Below are 26,042 nucleotides of genomic sequence, written 5' to 3' on the forward strand. Positions count from 1 at the left end.
GAAAACTAAACTGAATGCTGGAAGAAAGAAGGCAGAGTCAGGAGAAGCCATGTAACCCTGACCGAGACAGACACCAGAATTTTACCTGGTAAGCCACATCATCGTGGCAATACACAGATTAATAGAAGTGGGTTAAATTAATATGTAAGAGCCAGCCAATAAGAAGTTAGAGCTAATAGACCAAGCAGTGATTCAGATAATATAGTTTCTTCAACAGTGGCCCATGGTTTAATCCCCAGCAGCCCCCAAATCCAAAGTGAGGACACAGGAGGAAGGACCTGTCTCTTGTCTTTTGACCACCTTCCTTGGTTGAGAATTCCGTTCTGTCTGGAGGAGAAAGCCACGGAAGCACCAATGATCACTCTCTCCATTTATTTGACATCTGCTACAATGGTTCTTTTTTCTATCTAGCGTTCAGCATCCCTTTTTACAGGAGGGAAGACTCAAAGGTTGAGAGTGCTTGCTGTTCTTGCACAGGACCCAAATTCAGTTCCCAGCACCAATATCAGGCAGCTCACAAGGCCTGTAACTCTAGCTCCAGAGGATCCAACACCTTTTTTGGCCTATGTGTGTGTGTGTGCATACATGTGCACACACATGCACACACACACAAATAAAATAATCTTTTTTGTTTTTTTTTTTTGTTTTTTTTTTTTTTTAACTTATTTATTTATTTTTATTCTTTTTTAATTAAAATTTCCACCTGCTCCCCATTTCCCATTTCCCTCCCCTCCTCCCAAATATTGCCCTCCCCCCACTTCCCTCCCCCTATCCCCACTCCTCTTCTCCTCCCCCCACTCCATTCCCCCTCCCTCTCGATACTGAAGAGCAGTCCAAATTCCCTGCCCTGCGGGAAGACCAAGGTCCTTCTATCTACATCCAGAAAGGTGAGCGTCCAAACAGGCTAAGCTCCCACAAAGCCAGTTCATGTATTAGGATTGAAACCTAGTGCCATTGTCCTTGGCTTCTCATCAGTCTTCATTGACCGCCATGCTCAGAGAGTCCGGAATCAACCCATGCTTATTCAGTCCCAGACCAGCTGGCCTTGGTGGGCTCCCAATAAATCAGTTCCACTGTCACAGTGGGTGGGTGCATCCCTCGTGGTCCTGATTTTTTGCTCATGTTCTCCCTCCTTCTGCTCCTCATTTGGACCTTAAGAGCTCAGACCGTTGCTCCATATTGAGACTCTGTCTCTACCTCGATCCATCGCCAGATGAAGGTTCTAAGGTGATATGCAAGATATTCATCAGTATAGGATAGGGTCATTTCAGGTTCCCTCTCCTTAGTTGCCCAAGGTACCCTCCCTCTCGCGTCTCCGCCCCCGCCCCCTGTCCGGGTACCTAGCTACCGCGTTCCGGCGCGTAGGTTTAAAGATCTTTTTTGTTTTTTAAATATTTTTTTAAAACAGAGAAATGAAAAGGCAGCCCTCCCACACGCTTCCCCCATTAACTGGCCTTCGGACGCCTCACTGAGACCCTAGAGTCATAGCAAATCCACCTTCAAACCAGTGAAGTTACTCGGAGAGCTGCTAGAAACACAGATATCAGGAAGAGCAGCACTGTGGGCCTGGCACTGTTCAGTTGTAGAAGAGGTAGCAAGTGCAAAGAGATGCTGAAGTCCAAGTTAGAGGATGAGGAACCGTCAAGAGACAGAAAGCTTGTGAGGCAGTTCAGAGCACAGAGAGGAACTCCTGGTGGGAGGCAAATGAGTGATGCCTTGGGAGAGATAATGGCGTTTTCAATGGGATCAAAAATATGCAGGAACTAGAAAAGCAGAGCAGCCAGGTGGTGCTGGCTGTGGCAGCAGCCTACCCCTTTAATCCCTGCACTCAGAAGGCAGAGGAGGGCGGATCTCTGTGAGTTTGAGGCCAGCCTGGTCTACAGACCAAGTTGTAGGATAGCCAAAGTTACATATAGAAACCCTATCTCGAAAAAAAAAAAAAAAAGCCCAAAAGATAAAAAAAGAAGAAGAGAAGAGAAACTGGGGGAAGGGCATTCCAGAGAAAGAGGATGTGGATCCAGAGATGGCCTAAGTACGCAGGTTCTATGGAGAGTGAATGAAGGGACAGTCAGAAAGCTGGAGCCAGGGTGTTAATCCCAGACATCCGACCGGCTGCCCACAAAGGGTCCTGGCTGCTACAGAGGTTCCCTAAGACAGGATTCCCTTTTGACTTCCCAGATACCTCAAGACTGGACTGTGCTGTGCTTCTACAGAACCTTCCAAAGTCCTCCAGGCACAATGCAGAGAAATACCTGCATTCAATAGGAGATCCTAGAAATTTTGCAGAATTCTGGGTGACTTGAGGTCCTCAAACCTTTAAACCTTATATTCATGTCAGAGGTTCCCTAAGGATTTTCAATAAATAAATACAACAAGTACAGGACACCCTTCCTAGCAAGCACTAGACACCTTTAATGATGTCAGACCTCAGCAACATGTCTGATGTGACTTCATGATCGATACTGATCTGTATCAGGAACACAACTACCTGAGTTTTTCCTATTGAACTTTGGTCCTGCCTTACTTGCAGTGGCCCAAATGTTTGTTGATTACTGGTGTGTTCATCAAGGCGATCACACCCAGGGTCACTTATGCAACCAAATCTAAAGATTGGCAAGTAGCATCACTTGGTTTTTGTTATTGTTGCTGTTTTGTGGCTGGTGACAGATGAACAGGAATGTCAGTGTTACGAAGTCCCATCGTGACTATGACTGACGCCTTGCCTACTAAAGATTGAGAGCTTTTTGGGGGGTGAGGGGGATTAATGTTGTTTGTGTTGTTGCATGTTTCAGTGTATTGCCCCAAATCCTGTGCTTCTTGTGATCAACTTTGGTTATCTCAGAATTTCTTCATCCCTAGTGGATGAATACTTTTCCTAGGTGTTCCTGGAAAGAAGTGCCTGAGGTTATTTGGCACATCCCTGAGGTTGGGTGGGTTCCTAGGGGCTTTTGGCAAGAATATAGGTCAGTTTGCAAGATTGCATTGACTCTGGTAGGCACCAAGACTGCCTTTCCTCAAAGGTCACTGCCGTGTGACTGGTCTGAGGTCACTGAAATTTGTAAACAGGGTAGCGAAAAAGATATTTTTCACTTGATGTACACAGTTTTTAAAGTGCAGTTTTTGTTCCATCAATCTGTGTTAAGTCACTTGCATAAGATTTAGCAGCATTTTTATAATGATTTAAACCTCTTGATGGTACTTACAATAACTTTAAAAAGAAATGACTGAGCTGTCATCCTGTCTTGACCTTGGGTCTAAAAGAAAAACATCAGACTTAAATTTGAAACTAAAAGCAAATGCCATAGAGAAAAACCTAGGCCTCTGGTCCATGCTGTAATTTCTCTTGACACAAGAAACTCTTCTCAGCATGCCCAGTGTTTATAAAACATGATAAACATAAAGGGTGTGTTATAAACACCTGAAAATCACTTACTTTGTAAGGAAAGGTTAGATATTTTAACTGAAGCCTTTTTTTTTATTGGTTCTGTGACCATGAAATGAATTTTCCATTTTTAGTATGTGTGGGGAAACCAGAGACTGTCATGACTGTTAGATGTGGCTTCAGCTTATAATTTTCAAACAAGAACTTTAATGGGGTATAAATTCAAGTGTTCCCATAGAGTGAACTCAGAGTTCTGCCTTGGGTATTTGGAGTGCTGGGAGAGAGATGGCCTTGTTTCGAGCGCCCACTCCGCCCAATCCCTGAAGTCACTGTAACAAAACCAACGTGGTGGAAGCAGCCTGTGGGAAGCACTATCTGGACTAATGGTAGGGACTGTGGCAGGGTGAGAAGGTGTGGCAACTGATGGACTCTGTAGCAGGGAAAGTATGTGGCAACTACCAGGTTGTCGCCAGGCAGGAAGCAGAGAGAGTGATAAGAAATACCCACCTCCCATTATCAATGCCTTCCAACTGAGCTCCGCCTCCTCAGGGTTCCATAACATTCCACAACAGCTCCACCAGCTGGAGACCAAATATTCAAACACATGTTCCTTTGGGAGACATGTCTCACTTAAACAGTAACCAAAGCCAGCAGAACACATCTAGGAAGTTGACCGTCCCCTGCAGGAACTGCTAGAGCGGTAGAACAGCCAACAAAAGAGTGTGTGCACAAAAAGGAGGCGAGCTGTCCTGTTACTGCCACTGCCCTGCAGTCCTGTTACTGCCGCGGTGCTGTCCTGTTACTGCGGCTATGGTGCGGTTCTGTGGTGCGGTGCTGTCCTGTTACGGCCGCTGCCATGTGGTCCTGTGGTACGGTCCTGTGGTGCGGTCCTGTGGCGTGGTCCCGCGGTGCAGTGCTGTCCTTGGGGCCTGTCCGCTCATCCTTTTCGTCCCAGATGCCTACCCGTTGCTGCTGAGTTGTGCTTTGTGCTTTCTCTCTAGTGGACTCTGATGGCCTTTGTTTCTTTGTGTGAACCTTAGAATTACACCGTCATCATGACGCCTCTCGGTAAAGACAGTTTCCCAGGGGTTTTTAACAGCATGCTACCACTCGCCTCTCTGGAATAGGAGAGCACTCCTCTTGACAGATGCGTCTTAGGGAAAAGCAAAAGGAGCTGATGTCTAGGGAGAAGGGACTCGGCCACTTTACAGCAGAGCCCAAGTTAAGGAACATGCCAGGGTCCCTGGCAGGCCATTGTCACTTTCAGGCTTTGTTAGGTGGGCAGGCGAGATGTGCTTGCCTCCGGGCCTGACAGCTTGAGCTCAGTAACTGAGACCCACGTGGTAGGAGGGCACGGCCGATACCTGTGAGCTGTCTGACCCCACACTTGTATCGTGCCACATGTGCATGTACACACACATGTAATAAATAAGGTAATTTTGATGAGTTTTGCAAGGATTCCTATACTATGATGACCTGAAAGTTATTCTTAAGAACATTATCCTTTGATCCGTGTGTTTATGATAACTCATTCTTCCTTGTGGGCCTCTATTCATGACTTTAATTCCTGACTATTGCCTAATATTTTTTAATAATTTATTTTATTTTATGTTCATTGGTGTTTTGCCTACATTCATGTCTGTGTGACAGTGTCAGCTCCCCTGGAACTGGAGTTGTAGACAGTTCTGAGCTGCCATGTGTATGCTGGGCACTGAACCTGGGTACTCTGGAAGAACAGCCAGGGTTCCTAACCACTGAGCTATGACTCCAGCCCCCTAATGTTTACAGAACGTTTTCCCAGACACTTGACAAGCGACAGTCTTCAAGAACTCCTCTGTCTCTCTCTGTCTGCCTGTGCCCTACTTCTCCCTCTCCCTGTCCCCACCTCTAGTGGCTATCAGAAGTGCAGTGCCTACTGTTTACCTGCCCTACTTCTCCCTCTCCCTGTCCCCACCTCTAGTGGCTATCAGAAGTGCAGCGCCTACTGTTTACCTGAAGAACTCGAAGTCAGCATCTCAGAGACTTGTTCGTCAGTGTTTAGAACAGCGCTGTTGACATTAGCCAAGTTACAGAAGCAGCCCAGGTGTCCTACAGCAGAGGGATGGAGAAGGAAAGTGTGCTGTTTGTACACTGTGGAAATCTCTGCAGCTAGGAAGGGCAAAGTCATCATTTGCAGGAAAATGGATATAACTAGAAATGATTGTATTAAGGGAATTAGTCTCAGAAAGACAAACAGCCTGTTTTCTGTTATTTGAGGATCCTAGTTTTATACAAATACATAAAAGTGCACGTGTGTGTGTGTGTGTGTGTGTGTGTGTGTGGTGAAAGTAGAAGTGGACCTATTTAGGGGAACCAAGAGTGGGGAGAGAAGAGTGTTAGAGATAGGAGTGCATGCTCAGTATACAGTAAACACTTCTATGAAAGTGACCTTACATAGCGCAATGTTAGATATGGTGACCACACAGGATGAATTTTTTTTACAAGAAAATAGCAAAAAGTAGGAAAAAATACCAAAAAAATTCAGGGTCTAACCGGAGGTGTGATGCTCAGGGTCTGACCGGAGGTGTGAAGCTCAGGGTCTGACTGGAGGTGTGAAGCCCAGGGTCTGACCGGAGGTATGAAGCTCAAGTCTGACCTGAGGAGTGATGCTCAGGGTCTGACAGGAGGTCTGATGCTCAGGGTCTGACGGGAAGTGTGATGCTCAGGGTCTGACGGGAGGTGTGATGCTCAGGGTCTGATGGGAAGTATGATGCTCAGGGTCTGATGAGAAGTGTGAGGCCTAGGGTCTGATGGGAGGTGTGAAGCCCAGGGTCTGATCAGAGGTGTGAAGTTCAGTGTCTGACTGGAGGTGTGAAACCCAGGGTCTGACCGGAGGTGTGAAGCTCAGTTCCTACTGGAGGTGTGAAGCCCAGGGTCTGATCAGAGGTGTGAAGTTCAGTGTCTGACTGGAGGTGTGAAGCTCAGGGTCTGACCGGAGGTGTGAAGCCCAGGGTCTGACCGGAGGTGTGAAGCTCAAGTCTGACGGGAGGTGTGATGCTCAGGGTCTGATGAGAGGTGTGATGCTCAGGGTGTGACAGGAGGTGTGATGCTCAGGGTCTGACGGGAGGTGTGATGCTCAGGGTCTGATGGGAGGTATGAAGCCCAGGGTCTGATGGGAGGTGTGAAGCCCAGGGTCTGACCGGAGGTGTGAAGCTCAGGTCCTACTGGAGGTGTGAAGCCCAGGGTCTGATCAGAGGTGTGAAGTTCAGTGTCTGACTGGAGGTGTGAAGCTCAGGGTCTGACCGGAGGTGTGATGCTCAAGGTCTGACGGGAGGTGTGATGCTCAGGGTCTGATGGGAAGTATGATGCCCAGGATCTGATGGGAGGTGTGAAGCCCAGGGTCTGACTGGAGGTGTGAAGCTCAGGGTTTGACTGGAGGTGTGAAGTCCAGGATCTGACCGGAGGTGTGAAGCTCAAGTCTGACCTGAGGTGTGATGCTCAGGGTCTGACGGGAGGTGTGATGCTCAGGGTCTGATAGGAGGTGTGAAGCCCAGGGTCTGACTGGAGGTGTGAAGCCCAGGGTCTGACCAGAGGTGTGAAGTTCAGTGTCTGACTGGAGGTGTGAAGCCCAGGGTCTGACCAGAGGTGTGATGCTCAGGTCCTACTGGAGGTGTGAAGCCCAGGGTCTGACTAGAGGTGTAAAGCTTGGAAGCAGAGAACTTATCTAGCGTGCACAAAGCATCAGTTCAATCCCCAACTCCAAAACAGCCAACTGCATCTCCAGGTCTCCACCTTCTGACGCCATTTGGGCAGCAGCGTCCTATCTGGGACCAGCAGCTTCTGTACATTCACTTAGCTGGTTGTGGGTATTGCCCAATCTGTAATGCTGGTGAAAGGAAGACTTGGGATGAGCTCTGGATTGGAGCTGCTGATCTCACCCAGTTTTACTACAGTGTTTGTGAATTTGTTAACTGTTCTAATGGACAGGATGCTTTTGCAGCTGCAAAGAGGAGGCGGGGTATGAGAACTGAGCTATAGGAGGAAGAATGAAGTCACTCGTCATTAGAAGGTGGGAAACCCATCATTAATAATGCCCTTAATGAAGCACACCACCTAAGACTTAGAGCCTGAGTGGACAGCTGGGCTGACTGGGCCCTGGTGCAACAGGCACTAGAAGAAACTCACTTCAGCTGGAAGTCAGTGTCTGAGTAGGCTTCAGCAAGCTTAACAGTCAGTGGGAATGGAAGATACCTGGATCCCTGGAGTCATTTCCCCAATGGTGGAACTCAGGGGAGCACTGGTATCCACACCACAGGATAGATCACTACATGTAGTCGTGCCTGAGAGCCCCATGTAGACCAGCATCGTCACTCAACTTAGCAGATTTACACTTGGGCAAAATATGGAGCCCTCCAGAGTCAGTGCCTGTGGGATAAGTTCTTTGCTGTGTTATTGTGTTACACAAAAGACTTGGCACGACTCCTTAGCACTTAGTAAACATTCAAAATGAAGAGGAGCAGTAATTGAATGTAGGCTGGGTTCCAGCTCACAGCCAGATAGAAAGTGATGTTGCCTTTTCAGACAGACAGGATGTCCTTGTAGCTCCTGAGAGGCGGGGTGTGAGGACTGGGCTGTGGGAGGAAGAGTGAAGTCACTCATCATTAGTAGGTGGGAGGTTCATCGTTAATAATGCCTTAAGGGAGCACACCACAATGGGACTTACAGGATGAGTGGACGGCTGAGGTTTGTCCCCAACATCCCATCCTTCCTTCCTAATGAGTGCAGAGGGGAAGTAAGGTCCCTCCAAAGGGTCGGGACACAGGCATGTGCAAGTCCAGAGAGGCAGATCAATACTCAGAGGAGCTGCTCTTCCTCATACAAGAAAACACTTGATTTTAAAGCTAGAACAGAGGTGGAGAGTTGGCCCAGGGGTTAAGAGCGCTGGCTACTCTTCCAGAGGTCCTGAGTTCAGTTCCCAACAACAACATGGTGGCTCACAACCATCTGTAATGAAATCTGGTGCCCTCTTCTGGCCTACAGGCAGACATGCAGGGGGAACACTGTATACATAATAAGTAAATTTAAAAACACAACTAGAACAGTATTTTATCTTGCCTTTGAAAACACCTCACAGGGTAAGTGTCTCTCACAGTTATTTGGCAATGGAGGGAGATCCATAAACCCAATAGGAAGAAACTGCACTATCACCCAGTACTCTGAGGACCCCAGTAACAAGTGTCATTTCAAGGGGACTGAAGGGGTGTGAAGAACTTGAGGGTGCTTGTAAAAAGTGTGCCTGTGAACAAGTGTCAAGGAGCTAATATTCCCAGGCTGCCTGCATAGCTGTCTGGAGCCGAGATGCCGTGGTGGATCTCTCCCTTCCTCTGGTGCAGCCAAGCCGGATTGTGGCATCACCAGCCCTTTAGCCCTGGGTGCCCCTGCCTCTGAATTTGGGTCTTTCATAACTACCCAGGTTCAGAAAGATCTGTGAAAGGTTTGTCTGTGAACTAAGAGAAGTGATCATGAGAAACAATTCAACCACAATTTTGTATTTTATCTTTGCATTTTCCCACTTATCAAATATAGGGAGGAGCCAGTGAGATGGCTAAGCATGCTTCACATGTAAGGCTGACAACCCGAGTTCATCTCCGAGAACTCCTGGTAGGAAAGAAAGAGCTGACTCTTCCGTAAAGAGTCCCGCGACTTCCGCATGCACACCATGGTATGTGTGTAACTGCACTCACACACACACTGCACACAAATGATCCTACGTCTTCTCGTCTTTAAAGAAAAACAGTATCAGAAAAGGCATTCCAAGACGGGTTTACCTAAGAACATCTGATGTATTACTATTCGTTTAAATACTGAAAGCCATTAGAAATTGAAAGCTGGAGCCTGGGGGTTTATATAGCTCAGCACTGAAATGCTTGCTTAGTGTGCACGAGGCCCTGGTTTTCAGCCCCCAGGCAGGAAAAAGACGCACGGAAGTGATAATGTGCATCAAGCTAACTACTCTGCAATAGCCTCCATTCAAGATTCCGCTAATTAATGAGGTCTCCTAGAACTTTGGCATTTAATTACTTTTAATTACAACTTTTGAGGAATACTTTGTAAGCAAGCCATACCTGGGCTTTCATTTATTAATTGAAATGACGTCGAAATTAGTATGCTGTTTTCGGTAATTCTGAAACTAATTGCCTTCCATTTCAGGTAGGTTGTTTTGAAATGAAATTTTTTAAACTAAGACCTTTTTTTTTTCCTCCTATGTCCACTGGAACTCTCAGTGACTAGTATGCTAATAAAGATAATTGTAGTACCCTGGTGGGAAAGTCTTGTTTCAGACATTCACTGAGGACAGGAAAGCTATATGCCGTGAGTGATATATGTCATATATTTTCTTCTTTCTCAGGAAAGTCTTTATCCTAGGCCCCAACTGCATGGCACCCTTGATCTTAAACAACAGCTCCCTTTCAGAGCCATTTGCCCTTATGCCTCCAGCTGAGTGACTGCAGCTCCCTCTTGGTCGCCCTTGCCTGAGGCTTGAATATTGGAGGCCCTCTCCCAGTAGGCTCTCTCTCAGATCCTGTGGTCGAAGTGCAATGAAAGGAAGGAAAATAAGACACCACGGCTGAGAATGGGGATTTAGACTGTAGGTTGGCCTTGGGAGATTAATCCAGCGGAGATTCATTCATTGCATTTTGATAAGATAAAACTTGTGTTTCTGTTTGGCTGAAAATACCCACTTATGGCTATGTGACAGGGTTATGAACTCTTTGTATAAAAGCCTCTTTATAAAGAAGATTTCTTAGGGCTGTAATGATTTTGTTATCTGGGAGACGGAGTGTGGGAAGAAATGTAAAACGCAGGGCAGAGAGCACGCAGGGAAGGCAAGGTTACAAAGTTCAAGGCAGCGTAGTTACAAAACTCCTTTCTTTGGATTGCCGGCACTGGCCTCAGTTTGGTTCTTTTGGAGAAAAAAGTCATAATGAAGGTGAGCCCGTCTTTCCACCAAGTTCAGCACTGGCATGTCTGTGTCTGAAGTGCTGTCCGTATGGAAGCAAAAGACTCAACTCAGGTGAGGAGTCAAAAGCTCTTTAGTGACTGCTCACAGTCCCAGGTAGTGTAATCTTTCCTGCCGGTTACCCCCGCCCCCGCCAGCACCACCACCACCTGGTGTGCTAGGTGGGTTTAGGGAGTGAGCTCCAAAGAGGTGTGACCTGGACGGGTGTGTCCCCACGCCCACTTGCTTCCCTTCAGCCTCTGCTATAAAACTGAGTTTTTTTCCCAGAAAGACATCTAAAGGATGGAAAGCAAGGAATGTGACTGGTGACGCGATCTGTTTCCTTTTCCTAAGCTGCCTCACTGGCCAGCTAGTGGAGGTGTATTCCATCCAGAGTAAGAGCAGGGAGTTACAGCATATCCAGAAATAAAGGCTTATTAAGAAAAGTCACCTAATCAAAGTCTCATCCTCCGTAGATACTTGAGGCAACTTTTATTTTTTGTATTCTTTTAATCCCAGGAAGTATAGGACAAAATTATGGAGTAGGAGAAAATAAACTTTCATTATATGTAAAAATACCACAATGACATGCAAAACTCGAATTTTTGTTGTAAAAACATATATATTTTTCCGGCCTGTTTTCCAACCACGCAGGAACCCACTTTGTACAATTAAATTTTCATAAATTATTCTTAACATGGGCATTTCAAGAAAAAAAAAAGTTATCCATTTTTTTTCCCAATTATTGTTCTTTACCCTGTTCCTGGCAGGATGTTCTCACAGCTAAGGAAAGCTGTAACAGCGCTGCTTTTAGGGGGCAGGAAAGATTAAATACCTGTCCCCGGGAGGCAAGAGCTCAAGTTTAACTTTCCAGTCCATCTTCAAAAAGAGCCAAGGAACTGTCCCATTCCATGATGCATTTGGTTTCGGCCCAGCTATTGAAGTTGTGTTTGACTCCTTCAGGACTACCCACCCCCCCATGCTGTTAGATCCATTTATCCTCAGGTGAGCTGATTGCAAGTAAGTTAGCACACGTCAGTTTTCTAGTGGGGTGTGGCCAGCAGGGGCACGGCAAAGGCAGGAAACAGTGAGAGTCTGTGTTCATTCCCCTTTCCATCCTCATCAGCGAGAGTTCGGTCTACAGGCCCAGAGGTGCATGAGATGTACCCAGGCACATTTCTCAAGGTTCTCTCTAACATGTGTCCGCTCGTCCTTCCTTCCTGGCCATTATCAGAAGCAAGTGGCCGGTCCCACTGACTCCATTCTCCTTTCCTTCTCACCGGAATGTGCCTTCTGTGCCCTTCCCATCACTCACGCCCTATTTGCTGAGCCTTCCAGCGACCCGCTGAGTGCCGTATGGTGCTTCTTCTCCACCTTCTCGGGCTTCCTGACACCTTACAGTAATGCTTCTCCATCTTCACCCTGCATCTTCTGTCCACCGTCTTCCCTCCTCCGCCCCCCCCCCATTCCATCTTTCCATGGTTCCCCGTGAACAGCACAGTGCCCTCACTTGTTTTTCTCCTCTCCTTTTCTTCCCTTGGGGGCTCACTCAGTGCCACCCGGACTTCAGATTGCATCAGTGAATACAAAGTCTAGTCCAAGCAGTATTTTCAGCCTTGAATGTCATGGTTTCTCCTTGCCCTCTTCTTCTGAGTTTCTGCCCCTATTACGTGACACTGTGGTTGTTAGCTATTAAATGTGGATGCTAGGTGTACCGGGCTTCTAACATCGTGCCCTCTACACCTTTCTTACACCCTTAATCCTGCTTCCCCAAGACTTTTCCACTAAAGCATCCTATGAATTTATTCTGCTGCTATCTTGAGTAAATTCATGGTGCTCCCATGATCCTCTGCTCATATTTCTATTGACACACATACCAATTTTTATCTTTGTTGTATTTGTTTCCCTCCAGAGTTAGAGCTAACTCTGGGAGTTAACTTCTCTTTGCACACTCAGCCCTACCTCAATGGTAGACACTCGACATGCATTTGAACGTCTGAGTAGAAAAACAAAGTTAACTATATAGGGAAGGAGTCACTAGACTCTTAGAAACCCTGCAAGTAGACCATGTCCTAGCTGTTGACGCCAGGACAGATGCCTGTGACAGTTTTCTTCTTGCTCTCCTAGATGTTTTCCGTGAGTTAGATTGCAGGAACTCGAATGTACCTCCCTGTACCACGTAGGCTCTGGAAGACCAACTCACCGTTGTGCCTTTACATGAATTAACTTTCTGTTTAGCTCTAGCTGTCACCCGTGTAAATACTAAGAACAAGTGGCCCACAGTAGTAGTGGCTTGTGTTTGGTAAGATGAGGGAAGACCCTGGGGATCAAGGTGGCAAGGCTCTGTGTGTTTGGTAAGATGAGGGAAGACCCCGGGGACCAAGGTGGCAAGGCTCTGGATTGGCGGGAGCCAGCTTTCACACTGTCACCTGGGTCCAGACCGTGTCCTCTGGCTTTTGCTTAAACAGTGGGAGGCTGGTGCAGGGAATGTCTATGAACACCCAGACGTCCCCTAGAGATGGGCGAAGGTCACCTGTGATCCAGTGAACAGTCATTCAAAACAGAACGTTGTTCATCACAGCAAGCTCAGCGTTTGTTCCTGAAAACACAGGCGCCTTGTTGCCAACTGAAGTTCTGAAAGCCCTCGTCTGCCAGGCACAGAATAGTGTATAACATGCTTATTTGGGGATAGGAATTATTGGGAGCGTGGGAACACTGACCATTCATGCCATTTCTAGTTGAGGAATTTAGTCATTCTCTTTTTACCTCATTAGCATATCAAATTATGATAGAGACGGGATGGTAGTCTATATGCCAGGTGCCACAGAAACTTATACCGAGCCCATGTGGCTTAATCTAATTTTCCACATTAGAATGTAAAAGATATGTCCAGTTTAAATTTAAAAGTAGAAGTGCATTTTTGCTGCATGTTTTATTTTAAAGAAATTAACCTGTTTAGTTAACTTTCACCTGAAGTTCTGTGTAACATATTCCAGCAAGAGGGGACAGATCTCTCAGCTCTGTATCCACTAGAGAGTAGTAACAATGGCATTGGTCCATTCCATTTTGACTCTCTTTGAGTCATTTTGAGCTAATTAAATGCACATGGCCCAAAGTCCAGTTGAAGAATGGGAGGAATGAGAATATGAGAAAAGAGGCCAAGACCATGATGGGTTCACCCGCTGAAACAGTCTACCTGAGCTAATGGGAGCTCACCAACACCAGCCAGACTGGGAAGCAACAAACATAAGACCAAACTGGTCCCTCTGAATGTGGTTGACAGTTGCATGGCTGGGCCAGACTGAGGGGGCCACTGGCATTGGCACCAGGATTTAGCCCTACTGCTTGTACTGGCTTTTTGGGATCCTATTGTCTTTGGATGGATACCTTGCTCAGCCTAGATATAGTAGGGAGGACTTTGGATATTCCCCCAAAGCAATGTGCCTTGCCCTCTCTGAGGAGTGGATGAGGGGTGTGGAGGGTGTATATGGAGGGAAGGGAGTGGGAACTTAGATTGTGTATGTATAATGAAAAAAGATAGTATGTTTTCTTTTTTAAACAAAATTAAAAATTAAAAAAACCTGCACATGAAGGGTGTCGCTGTAACAGTGTGTTAGCCTAGCTCAGAAGCAGCGATCCATCCTAGTGGCTAGAGAGAACATGTGGCCTTTAGGACCAGGCAACAGGAATGGTTGATTGAGTGTGGTGACTAGCAAGAAACTATAACAGAGAAGAGTCAGGAAAGCACAAGGTCCTTTAAGTGACAGAGGAGCCTCCAAACAGCTCCATTGCTAGGGAGGAAGAGGAGAAGGAATAGCTTGGGTGGGGAATGGAAGGAGGAGGGAGAAAGAAGAGTTTGAGAACTGGCCTAGGAAGATGGGTCAGTGCTAGCCTGCAAAGGCCTCAGTGGAAGACCAGCCAAGGCTAGTCTTCATCAACCGGGCAAGAGCATGATGAAAGCCACATGCAGAGACTTCCAGAAGGAATGTGCTGGGCGTGTAGCACGTGAAAGTGAACTGAATATGGGAGAAAGCAGGAAACAGGCTGCTTGACCACCCTGTCCTGTGGTTAGCTTTTATTGTGAGATAAAATTCATTTACAGCATAGCTACCCTCTTCTTGGATAGAAATGTCTTGTGTTGAATCAAATCAAGAAGCGAAGAAGAGAGCTGACATGAAAGACAGGAAATAAGATGGCACAACCAACCCTTACTATTTATAACCTCCGAATGCCAGGATGTGTACATCCTGCCGAAGCCTGTAACCCTTCCCATACTATGCCATGAAATAAGACTTCATCAGAGAAGCCGTATCTGCAGCCCAACCAGCCACCTCACTGCATCGAGGACTGCCCTTCCTGCCAGCCTGGGGCAGTGCGAGCCCCTCATTCTGTGCCTGTGCAGGAAGATGCTCAGAACCCATGCTGAGGATTAGTTGTTGCTTTTAATATGACTGTCTTTCCAAAGGACGTTTTAAGGAAGCTTGGTGTTTTCATGAACTGAGTTAGACCCGGACTCCTTTCCGAGCCTGGGGAAGCTCCCAACACAGCCTGTGTCCCAGATTCCATTCTGAAGTTTGGCCGTAAACCCTCCATTAGCTGCAGCTCCCCCCACACCAGGCGCTGACATCTAGAGCTGCTTCCTGTGCACCTTCCCCCATCCACGGGAAGAACTGCCCAGCTATGAAGGTGCTGTCCAAATACCCCAGGTGCTTTCAGTCATAAGAACAGGAAAGGGGAACATACCTCAGGTCCCATTCAGCTGCAAGTGTATGATTTTTAGAGTTCCAAGGTTAAGGTCAGCCAAATATTCTAAATTGAAATGTACCTTGCAATGGGCATCTCAGCATATCTCAGCTGACAGGCGAGGGAGGCTGTTCCTAATGAAGTATCATACCTAATGACTGATTCTAAAATGTAGATATTCCAAATTGAATTCATCACTAAGCTTTTTCTTTACATTCTGCTTAATTATGATATTGAGAAGTCATTTATTTAAAAAAAAATTAAAACATTAGCCAGTTCCTCTTGAGAAAAGCAGAGCACCCCAGTGTCAGAGCTGAACAGTCCTCCCTGCTCTGCAGACCCCATTGCTTATGGGTCCCTTTCTGTAGTTACCCACTGCTACCATCTTTTTTTTTCTTTAAGAAGAGTTGTTTAGTTTTTGAGACAGGGTCTCACTATGTAGTCCTAGTTAGTCTGGAACTCGCTCTCTAAACCAAACTCACGGAGATCGCCTGCCTCTACCTCCAAACCCTGGAATCAAAGATGCGTACGTGGACCACCACACCTTGCCCACCGTTTATTTTAATTAATTCAGAGGCAATGAGCACTCGCTGCCCTTGTGGAAGACCTGGTCCAGTTCTCAGTACCTACGTGGTGGCTTACAACCATCCATAACTCCAGTTTTAGGGGACCGGTGCCCTCTTCTTATTTTTGTGGGTGCCAAGCACACATGTGGCACACATACATACATGCAGGCAGAACACATAGGATAAAATGAATAAATCTATTAAAAATAAAAATATAATTGTTTCCTTCCATTCCTTTTCTTCATTCCACCTTCCCATTCTCTTTCAAGTTCATGTCCTCTTTGTTTATAATTGCTATTGTTCCAAATATATATAAGCACATAAATACATAAATACAACTCTCTGATTTCTTTCGCTGTTGTTTGCATGAACATGCTTTCAGAGCTGACATCTTGGTATTGAATAATCAATAAGCGGACTCCTCCCTGGGGAGAGACTCCTCTTGCCCTTAGCTTCCTGTAGTTCTTTGTATAAGGACAAGACCCGTATTTCCGTCTTCCTCTTTAGCCTGTCTGTGGTGGTGTCCTTGTTGAGGTCTCATTTAGGCAGCCATATTGTTGAGGTGTCATAGGTGTGGCTTCCCTGTCATTTCTAGGAGAAAATGTCACAGCAGATTGTCTGGTCCTCTGGCTCTTATAATCTTTGCTCTTCCAAACTGTCTCGAGAGCCTTTAGTGCAGAGCTTTGTACTGTAGGTGTATCCCTTGGGATGTGCCCTACATGACCAGTTGCTGTCTGCACTGTGACCTGTTGTGGTTTTCTGCAACGGTCTGTATTTGCTGCAGAACTTTGATAAGGGCTACTTTTCTGCGGCATTACCTTTTTCAAAGGCAACAAAACAGAAAACTTGCTCTAGCCATTGAGGAGGAAATCTACCAAAGTATTTTGCTTTAGCTTGTAGAGCTGCTTGAATGAGTAGCCCTCTTCTTCCCAACCCAGTCCTAGGAGCAGAAACCCCCGGTGCCATAATGAAGTACAGTGAATGGTGCTCTTTAATCACCCCCATTGGCTACGGTAGGGTATACCTGTAAGCCAGCACTTGGGGGGTACAGGCAGAAAGATGGGTTCAGGGTCATCCTCTACGACATACAAAGTTTAAGACCAGTGTGCCTGTATAATAATTCTGTCTCCAGCCTAGAGAGATGGCTCAGTGGTTAAGAGTATTGACTGCTCTTTCAGAGGACCTGGGTTTGATTCCCAGCACCCACATGGCAGCTTACAACTGTCTGTAACTCCATTTCCAAGGGTCCTGACACCCTCACACACATTGACAGATATGCAGGTAAAACACCAATCAATGCTCATAAACTGAAAATAAGTAAATCATTCAAAATGATTCTGTCTCAAAAAACTTAATAAAAAATAAGATTGCTTCCACCTCACTTGAATCAAGGTTCAAGGCACTACTCATCATCACCTGGCTTCCTTTTCCAGCTGATTTTCTTTAGCAAGAGAATCGGGCCTGGACTCCAGTTGGAAGCCCAGTGTGTATATAGTCAACAAAGAAAGTATATATATCGCATGAGTCCGTCCACTTCATCTTCAGTATCCTCGTCACCAAAGCTGGTGGGCATTTGCTATTTCCGTTGTCCCTAAGACACGTTGTTGCTGGAAAAGGTGAGAGAAATGCCGGAACGCAGCCTGAAAGCAGGTGGGGATGTCTCAGAGTCTCAGAGGTTCGGAGTGGACTTGCACAGCCAGGCATCAAGTGCCCCCTGCTGCCTGACATGGAGAAGGGCATGCCATAGTCAGGCTTCATGAATAAGAATGGTATTGAGAAAAGCTAGAGTGACCAGAAAGCCAGCTTGGGTAAGGACAGTCACTTTGCTAAAGCCCCAGGCATCCTAGGTCACCTGGATCTGACTAGCAGGGGTAGCTTTGTATCAGTATAAGTTCTGCTCTAGAATTGGAGTGCTACCTCGTTGCTCCCTCTGCAGCTGTGTGGTCCATAGACCCATAGCATCACAATTACCCTGCTGCTTGTAGGAAATACAGACTCTGCCAGACACAGTCATGCCTTTCTGTAAGCCAGCTACCCAGAAGGTTGCAGCAGGTGAGTCACAAGTTCCAAGCCAACATGGCTGACTTTGAAAACTGTACCCCAAAAAAAAAAGGTGGGGGCAAACAAAAGAAAGGGAAGGAAAAGAGGGAGAGAGGGAGGGAGGGAGGGAGGGAGGGAGGGAGGGAAGGAAGGAAGGAAGGAAGGAAGGAAGGAAGGAAGGAAGGAAGGAAGGAAGGAAGGAAGGAAGGAAGGAAGGAAGGAAGGGGAAAGAAGAGAAAGGGAAGGAGAGAGGAGAGAAGGAAAGGAAAGGAAGAAAAAGAAAAGGTAGTGACTCCGGAGCTTTCTTGAAACAGACTCTCACTATGGAGCCCTGGCTAGCCTTAGCTCATGGCAATCCTACTGCTGTGACCTTCTGAGTGCTGGGATTACAGACATGCAACACCCTGTCTGGCTTCAACAGTAACTTTTGAAAGGGCTGATCGTAGCTCAGTAGCTAGAACATTTGTCTAGCATATACAGTGCCCTGAGTTCAGCACCGTAAAAGATGGAAAGAAAATGTCAACTCTCCGAGCCCAGCCTGGATCTCCTAAATTCAAATCTGCATCTTAACGAGGTCACTGAATTTACACACATCAATATCTGAGAGGCACCAGACATAGCTGTCAGTGGAGCCTTAGCCCTGAAGAAAGCCCACATTTTGCCCCAGAAGGCTCAATGGTAAAAGCCACCAAGCCTCACGGCCTAAATTTGATCTCCAGGACCCAAATGGTTGATGCAAAGAATTGACTCCCATAAATTGTCCTCTGACCTCCACACAGGTTCCATGGCACAGCTCACACATGCATATCCACGTGTGTACGCACATACAAAGTCAGTGTAAAAAAATGAAGTCCACATTGCCAAAGGTTTGAGTCCAATTGGATTGCATTTGGGAAATAAACAGGACTCAAACAGAGCCTAATCCTCTCTCATCGTCATGATTGACATCCTCATTGCTTCCCACATCCATGTCTGCTCCATGCATCCTGGCATCCCTCGAGCTTGTATTTCCCATTTCTTGCTTTATTTCTGCAGAAGTTGACACTCACCACACAATTTTCTTCCAGATCAGTCTGTTCCCAGCAGTTTGTGTGTGTGCGCGCGCGCACCTTTTTGTTTGCCCCATTTTTCTGTGTGTGTGCCTCCTGCTTACCCACTGCCTTCACTGCTTAAAGTACCCCCAACCCTGCAAGACAGAGCTGTGTCCACAGCCTCACCCTCAGCCTTCCACGCCATCTCCAAATCCATGCCTTGGTCCTATCAGCCTGTTGCTAACCTGAAGTGTTCTTTTCGCACGCCAGGTCAGGGAAGAATGCCGGCTCCTGAACGCTCCACCTGTTCCACCCAGAAGCTCCAAGCCTCTATCCACAAGTCCCTCCATCCCTCCTCGCACAGCCAAGCCTGTTCGGCCACAGACTCGCTCTCCCAGCCCCACCCTGTCCTACTATTCTTCAGGGCTGCATAACATGTAAGTCTTCCTGTCTGAAGCCACAGCAACCCAGCTCCTTACCAGCCAGCTCATGGGCCTTGAGAATCTCATCTGGCGGCAAGGTGGGAGAAGAAGTGGTGTTTGCCTCTTAAAGCTAAGGTTATAGCAAGAACATAGTTTGGCCCCTGCTGGGTTTGATGGACTAGCTGGTATCATGATAAGAAAAGATGCCACAAGGGTCTGTGAGACGCCAAGGAAAGCCCCTCCTCTTAGAAGCAGCGTGTGGGCTTCCGTTGCTTCTCGGAAGCTGACTCTGGTTATTTTCATCTTGACTTGGATACAAGCAGCAGACAACACCTTCTGTCAGGACCTCAAACCCAAAGGCTCCCCTCGGCCTTCTACTCTGAACTTGAACCCAGCAGGAATAATCCCCTCTTGGCGATGGCTGCAAAGATGCTCCTGTCTGGGTCTCTCCAGAACTCTGTGCTCTCATAAGACACAGCCTGCTTCACTACTGACAAATGGGTGTTGTTTTCTAAAAAGTTCTCTTCAGTGCTCTCAAGTTATAGTATGCTGGCTCTATGTAACTTTCAACTGTAGTTTGTCTAGAGAAACAAAACAGACCATCCCCGTTTTTCTTAGAAAACTAAGTTAGTTCTTCTGTGAAACAAAATGCCCATTTCCTCTGCTGCTCCCTCAGACGTGACCGCCCACTCCCCTCAGCCTGTTCAGCAGCCTTACGGCATACTCTGGTCCCACCCACGTCAATAGGAGAATGTGGAAGTGTGGCCTCTAGGACGAATGAACCTCTGCCTGTGCTCTTAAACTTTAGAGTCTGTGTAGGCATGTTTTATTTCATTTTTCCTGTCTGGACATTAAAATGCTTATGTGTTAACTCTATTGTTTGAAACCAAGGCAAGGATAGGCATTTTGGGGAGGATGCAGAGTTATGGACAGTGGCGATATGGCCAGATCATTGGTTCTTGTATGATTTTATGAGACACTTGCCACCACTCTGTCTCCACCCTTGCCCACCTCAGACATTATTCTTCAGTGTTGGACCAAAGCATGGCATGAAAATTTTTCTCAATATGAAGACGCAGGCCCTTACGAACTGTACTTTCTTATTAGCTAAACTATACATTATTTATGTGTATGCATATATTATTTTTATCTCTACTACAGCATTTTAAATCATTATGCACATATCTACAAATACAAAGAAATTTAGTCTTTAAAAGAAAAAAGTTAATAGTAATTTATTAAATTCAAGAAGATGTGTGTATATATATATATATGTGCGTGTGCATAGACGCACACATACACATATACACACACGTGTTGCCCTTACACCTTAGAAATAACATCTATGAATAATGATAAAGAAAAGCTTGAGGTTTGACTGTTTTTAAACAGGGTCTCACTATGAAAACCAGGTTGGCCTCAAACTCACAGAGTTCCCCCTACCTCCCAAAGGCTAAGGTTAAATTATATTTTACTAACTTCCTTTTCTGTGTATGTGTGTGTTTTTTTTAAGCAGCACCACTAAGAGTGACCCGAGTCCTCCTGACAGTGCCCCTGTTTCCTGCTACCCTTGCAACCGAATAAAGAGTGACTCTGTGGACCCCAAGTCCCCGTTTGGAAGTCCTTCTGGTGACGCTCTGGCCTCCAGACTCTCGTGGCCCAACCATTATTCGGGAGCATCGGAGAGCCAGACACGGAGTGACTTCCTGCTCGATCCAAGCAGGAGCTACAGCTACCCCAGACAGAAGACACCTGGCACACCAAAGAGAAACTGCCCGGCCCCTTTTGACTTTGATGACTGCGAGCTCTTAGGCAGTCCACCCAGCACAGCCTCTGCAGAATTCAGCAGCGGCGGCGGCTCCAGTTGCCCCAAGTCTGCCAGCTACTCTCTGGAGAACTCCGAGAACAGCTCCCTTGCAGCTGGCATGACCAAGCAGAGCATCTCCTGCCCTGCCTTGCCCCCAAGGGCCCCAAAGCCAGTGGAACAGAGAATCACCCCTGAAACATCTCCTTTGCCTCTGAAAATTGATGGTGCTGAGGAGGACCCCACAGCAGGGTCGCTGGACCTCTCTGAGGACCAGTATTTTGTGAGAAAGGGCGTGCAGGACGTCTTCGCTGTCTCTTATCCTTTCTCATCTCCACTCCACCTCCAGCTGGCCCCCAGATCCTGTGGGGATGGTTCCCCATGGCAGCCACCTGCCGACCTATCCGGACTCTCTATAGAGGAAGTGTCCAAGTCCTTACGGTTCATTGGTTTGTCTGAAGATGTCATAGCTTTCTTTGTCACAGAAAAGATCGATGGGAATTTGCTTGTTCAGTTAACGGAAGAAATCCTCTCGGAGGATTTCAAACTAAGCAAACTGCAGGTGAAGAAAATAATGCAGTTTATAAATGGCTGGAGGCCCAAGATATAGCCAAATGTCCCTGGTCAGCATGAAACAGAGCTGAGAAACGTGTGCTAGCAGGGTGGGCTAGGTCTCAAATCCATGTTTTTGCACTAAAAAAAAAGAGAGAGAGAGAAAAAACAGAACAAAAGTCCTTCTCTGTAAATAGAGCTAGAGAAAGTCTTACTATGCAGACTCCATTTCTGAATGGTGAACAGGCTATTTTGTACATCAATAAAGATGCTGCACAGAACACTTAGAGGTGTGCCTTGTACGTCACTCAACATTCAACAGCTGCTAAAAGAACTAAAGTCATATTCAGAGAACTCATTTTTACTCCAGTAGGTTTTCAAGAAGGCATGGTATTTATTACAAACAGCCAAAGCTGAAAGACATAAACACTTGGGAGCAGTCCCTTCCGCGGGGAGTCGACGTCCGTACGTCCGTCCGACAGTTACTTGTATTCTGCGGCTTGCTTTGCTTCATGCCAATTGTTTAACTCTTGTGCCTGACAATGTTAGTGGTGTGAAATGACACTTTGATGTTATATGCTTGGTGGAGATCTTTTTATCAAAAGGCATTTTCCAAAAATCATGTTTTGATGGAGGACATCTGATGTCCTTGGAAATGACACAGATCATGACCATTACATTTGATCTGTACCTGCTGCTAGTTTTATTGAGCAGAGAAAAAACAAAATAGGTGTGTGTTCCTATGCAGCACATGCAGATATGTTGAAATGTAATTTTTGAATCTGATATTTTAAATAACATCTGTTAATTTTCTAATATCCATTGAGGTTTAGGGGCCTTTAACTGAGTGAATTCTCTAAGACCAGTTGGCAGGATGATTCTAAAGAGTCTCAGACCCTGACCTTTGAAGCTTGGCCTCGTAGGCTCCACCCTGAAAACTCAGGAGTGATCAGTCAGGAGTGTTGAAGGATTTAATGTGATATCTAAGCCCTGCGAGGGCAGATTCCTGCGAACCCATGTGATGGTTGAGGACACGACAGCCACCTTCCTCCCGTGTGTCCCAGGGAGAAATCTGAGAAGCATTTCTCTACACACGGGAGGACTTCTCGCCACACCTCTTGTGTTAGGAAAGCTCGTGACTCAGACAGACCACCTCTCTGTTATATACGCCACATCTCTGCACTGATTCGTAAAATATCAATGAGTACTTGCTAATTCCACAGACCTCCTCTTTCTATTTCTCTAAAGTAATAATAATAACTAATAATAATAATTACCGTACTCATATTCTGAGAATTCCAGAACGTATCTAAGGATTTTGCTAAATGTGATCGAATACTTTAAAATATAGCATCATATCCCCACGCTTGACTCTTTGAAGGCATATAACCTCAAAGAGTTCCTGTTTCTTTCTGAGCAACAAATGTACCCTCCAAACAGTTCCTGGGTCTGTCCCCAGATTCTAACTGGGCAGACATTCTCTTAACAAGATGCATACCTGAGCTTCTCAGGTGAGGTTGTTTGGCCACCAGGAGGCAGGGTATTCTGAAGGATTGACCATATCATGTCTTCCTACTCACCAAAAAAATAACTGTTAAGAGCAAGAGCCAGCAGCCAGCACTTGCAGTCCTGTGAATACGTCACTATTTCTTTCCGTTAGAAAGCTCCTTAATTCCATCTTGTGATTTAGAGCTGAGATGAATTGACACCTAGTCTAGTTTGTCATTTCTGACCGCATTAAAAGAAGCCAAGTTCTTTCTCCTGTCCTAACATACATCCTAGATGTAAATACTACAGTGCAAGTCAAAAGAATCTTCCATAAAACTGAGCAACTGGAATGCTTCAGAAGCCATTCGTGAATCATTGAAGTTCCTGTTCTGCCCTCTCACAACCGAGACTCGTGGAAAATCTGTTTCAGAAAGCAACCCTCTGTGAGAGGAATTAACTCCTTAGAAAGTTCGCCTAGCCTAAGAGCATTACTAACCTTGAGAATAAAGACATACAACCTGCAGTAGAGGCACTGTGATCACCGCTGACAAACCTTCCTTTGTCCATCCTCTAGTACCCAGCACTTGACCGTGATTCTCAAACTCATCCGCAGGCCACACAGTTGGCTTGCATTTACTGTGAAGGTTGTCCCCACATAAACAATTGCCGTGATGCATCTTTTGCAAGAACCTTAAACAAAATAAGATTGTCCATCTTCTTTTAGTTTGCTTTGGTCCTGGTGTACTTGTGCCAACTCTGTATTGATTGGGATCCTGGAGCCTCCCTGAGAGCAAGAATAGGCCTTGGACATTCACTGAGCCTTTTCTGTGTGCCAGACCCGAGGCTGAGGAAAGAGATGACCCCCGCCCTCTGAGAACTTGTTTATGTTTCAAAATCACAGTTGCTGACACTGTATGTGTGCATGAGAGACTCTGAAGTTTTCCTGAAGGTGGATTTATGGAGAGTATTGTGTCCCATCTTTAAAGAGCCCACAGATGGAAGCAATGACAGCCCCTTCTAAGACATACAGTAAACACCCCAAGACACTAAAACTTGGAATACTGTAGAGGAAAAATGCATCTGTCTTTCACTGTCTCCTGTTTTCTTTTACTGACTTGGAATTTTTTAATGATAATTAGTACTGGCATTTCTGAAAGCCACAAATAAGTATAATTGCCACTTCTGAGCTGAGCACCTGTCTGCGGAGGATGTTGGCTAGACAAGGAATTCACAAGCGAGCAGAGGGAATGAGACTTGCTACATAGAGCAGAAGGCAGAAACAGCTCTCGCCTTCCACATCCCACAGTGGAACCTCTTCCAACCAGCCAGGTCAAGACAATACCTCTCTCTTTTTGTGGCAGATTCCCTACAACCCTGTAAGTGACCGTAGGACTTGTGGAGAAGTACTGTCTAAACAGGATCTTTGGGTGATCCTTAAACTCATGTCTAAAATCTTCCTGCCCCCTCCCATCAGGAAAGAGCATCAGCAATAAAACAAGCCAAGCAGCTGAAATGTAAAATACCAAGTCAGTTCAGAGCGAAAACTCCAGCATTCTCCCACCAATCCTGCCACAGAATCTTCCAACTCCCTGCAAGTTCTATCTTTAAGTTGAACCGCTCAAGTTTATGAACTGTGAAATGTCCATGTACACTCTCTCAGCCCACACACACCATTCAAATTTATGAAGTTGTACCAAACTGCCCATTCAGCTAAATTGTAGTGTTTATTCTTATCTTGCAGAAATGCCACCGCCTTATGGGAAATGTGACAGTCCATTCCAGCTGGTCAGATACACACATAACAAGCACCACTCTCATTGCCGAGCCACCTGCCTAGCATCCACTCACCTCCTTGAGATTTCAGGGGGTAGGTGTGGATGGGTGGAGAGCCCTTCATTTTCCTAGTGTGTTCCTCATGCCTAACATCTGGAAGTATATACCCTGAGTAGCAAACTGGGGGACAAAATACTTCTCCAAAGAACCCAATAAATTTGTGTTGCAGTCTACCAAAACTTAACATCTGTTGGACACATGAGGCTTTCAGAAACATTTCCATAACACCCATTGCCATTGCTTTTCTGAAAATCTGAAGCTGCTAAGGAAAGAAGAATCAAAGGGCCAGAGAACAAAATGCGGCAAGCAGGACTTTTATTATACTGTGGGTTTGTAATGTCGGATCCTGGTGGCCCTATCATGTCAAGTTCACATTTCTGAGTTTTCAAGACTTCTTGTTTTACAGTTTGCCTCATTGTGATGATAAGAAACAAGTAAACGTCTCAAGCTAGGTGCAAACCTCGTCTGTAGCTGTGCTCCTCTGTCTAACTCCAAAGCTATGCCTTTTGTCACAGAGCTTAGCGGATGGTGAGTTCCCTGGTTTACAGTGTCCTGTAGGATAGGACTTAGATAATCCCCTACTCATAAACCTGACCCCTGTCTTTATATTCTGTTCCATTCGGAATATTGCTTCATCTAAGACTCAGAAAAAAGTGAAACTCGAGAAGTTAAGAAATTTTCCTTCACTTAAACGGAAATTGTATTTTCTAAGGATTTTAGAAGTGTCTGTACAGTTTCTTGGCTGGGGAAACAGTGGGCTGCTAACTCCATGTCAGCAGTTGGTTGTGTTGCTTTCCAGAGCGTTATCTAATGGACCCAATGTGTACCTCAAGAGAATCCAGTATGTTATGTCAAAAATAATCCATTGTCTGTTGATTTAAATGGTTCTGAAATGTCTATAAGTAAAGAAATTTTCAAGGTTGCTCTTGCGGTTTTTCCTGAGTGAGTCAGACCTAGTACTGACTTCTCAAAGGCCTCATTCTCCAACCCCTCAGACATGAGGACCTAGAAAAGGATTCTAATACTGCAAACCCCATTCTGAATTGAGACAGGCAAGATAAAAACAACAGTTTATAGACTCTGGTAACCAGGCAACCGTGTCATTCAAAAAGGACCCAGTACCTGTGTGGTCAAAAGACAAGTGCAGATATCTTTTAATTTGAAAGAAAGTATACATGTTCCAGTGAGAGGGGAGCTGATGC

The 26,042-nt window shown here is 45.9% G+C and overlaps 1 protein-coding gene across 2 annotated transcripts in view; it reads left to right on the forward strand.

Moving 5' to 3' along the window:
• Garem1 (GRB2 associated regulator of MAPK1 subtype 1) overlaps window positions 1-25,743 on the forward strand; it is a 177,187-nt gene extending 151,444 nt beyond the window's left edge. The window contains exons 5-6 of one of the 2 annotated variants that reach the window (XM_057788866.1): window positions 19,012-19,178; window positions 20,677-25,743. In XM_057788866.1, coding sequence (XP_057644849.1) covers window positions 19,012-19,178; window positions 20,677-21,577 — 1,068 coding nt within the window. In that variant the 3' untranslated portion in view covers window positions 21,578-25,743. The remainder of the gene's footprint in view (window positions 1-19,011; window positions 19,179-20,676) is intronic. The other variant, XM_057788867.1, reaches the window with a different exon arrangement.
• Window positions 25,744-26,042: the final 299 nt, after the last annotated feature.

This window comes from Chionomys nivalis, chromosome 14 (assembly GCF_950005125.1).
Source record: "Chionomys nivalis chromosome 14, mChiNiv1.1, whole genome shotgun sequence".
In the NCBI taxonomy this organism is placed as follows: Eukaryota; Metazoa; Chordata; class Mammalia; order Rodentia; family Cricetidae; genus Chionomys; species Chionomys nivalis.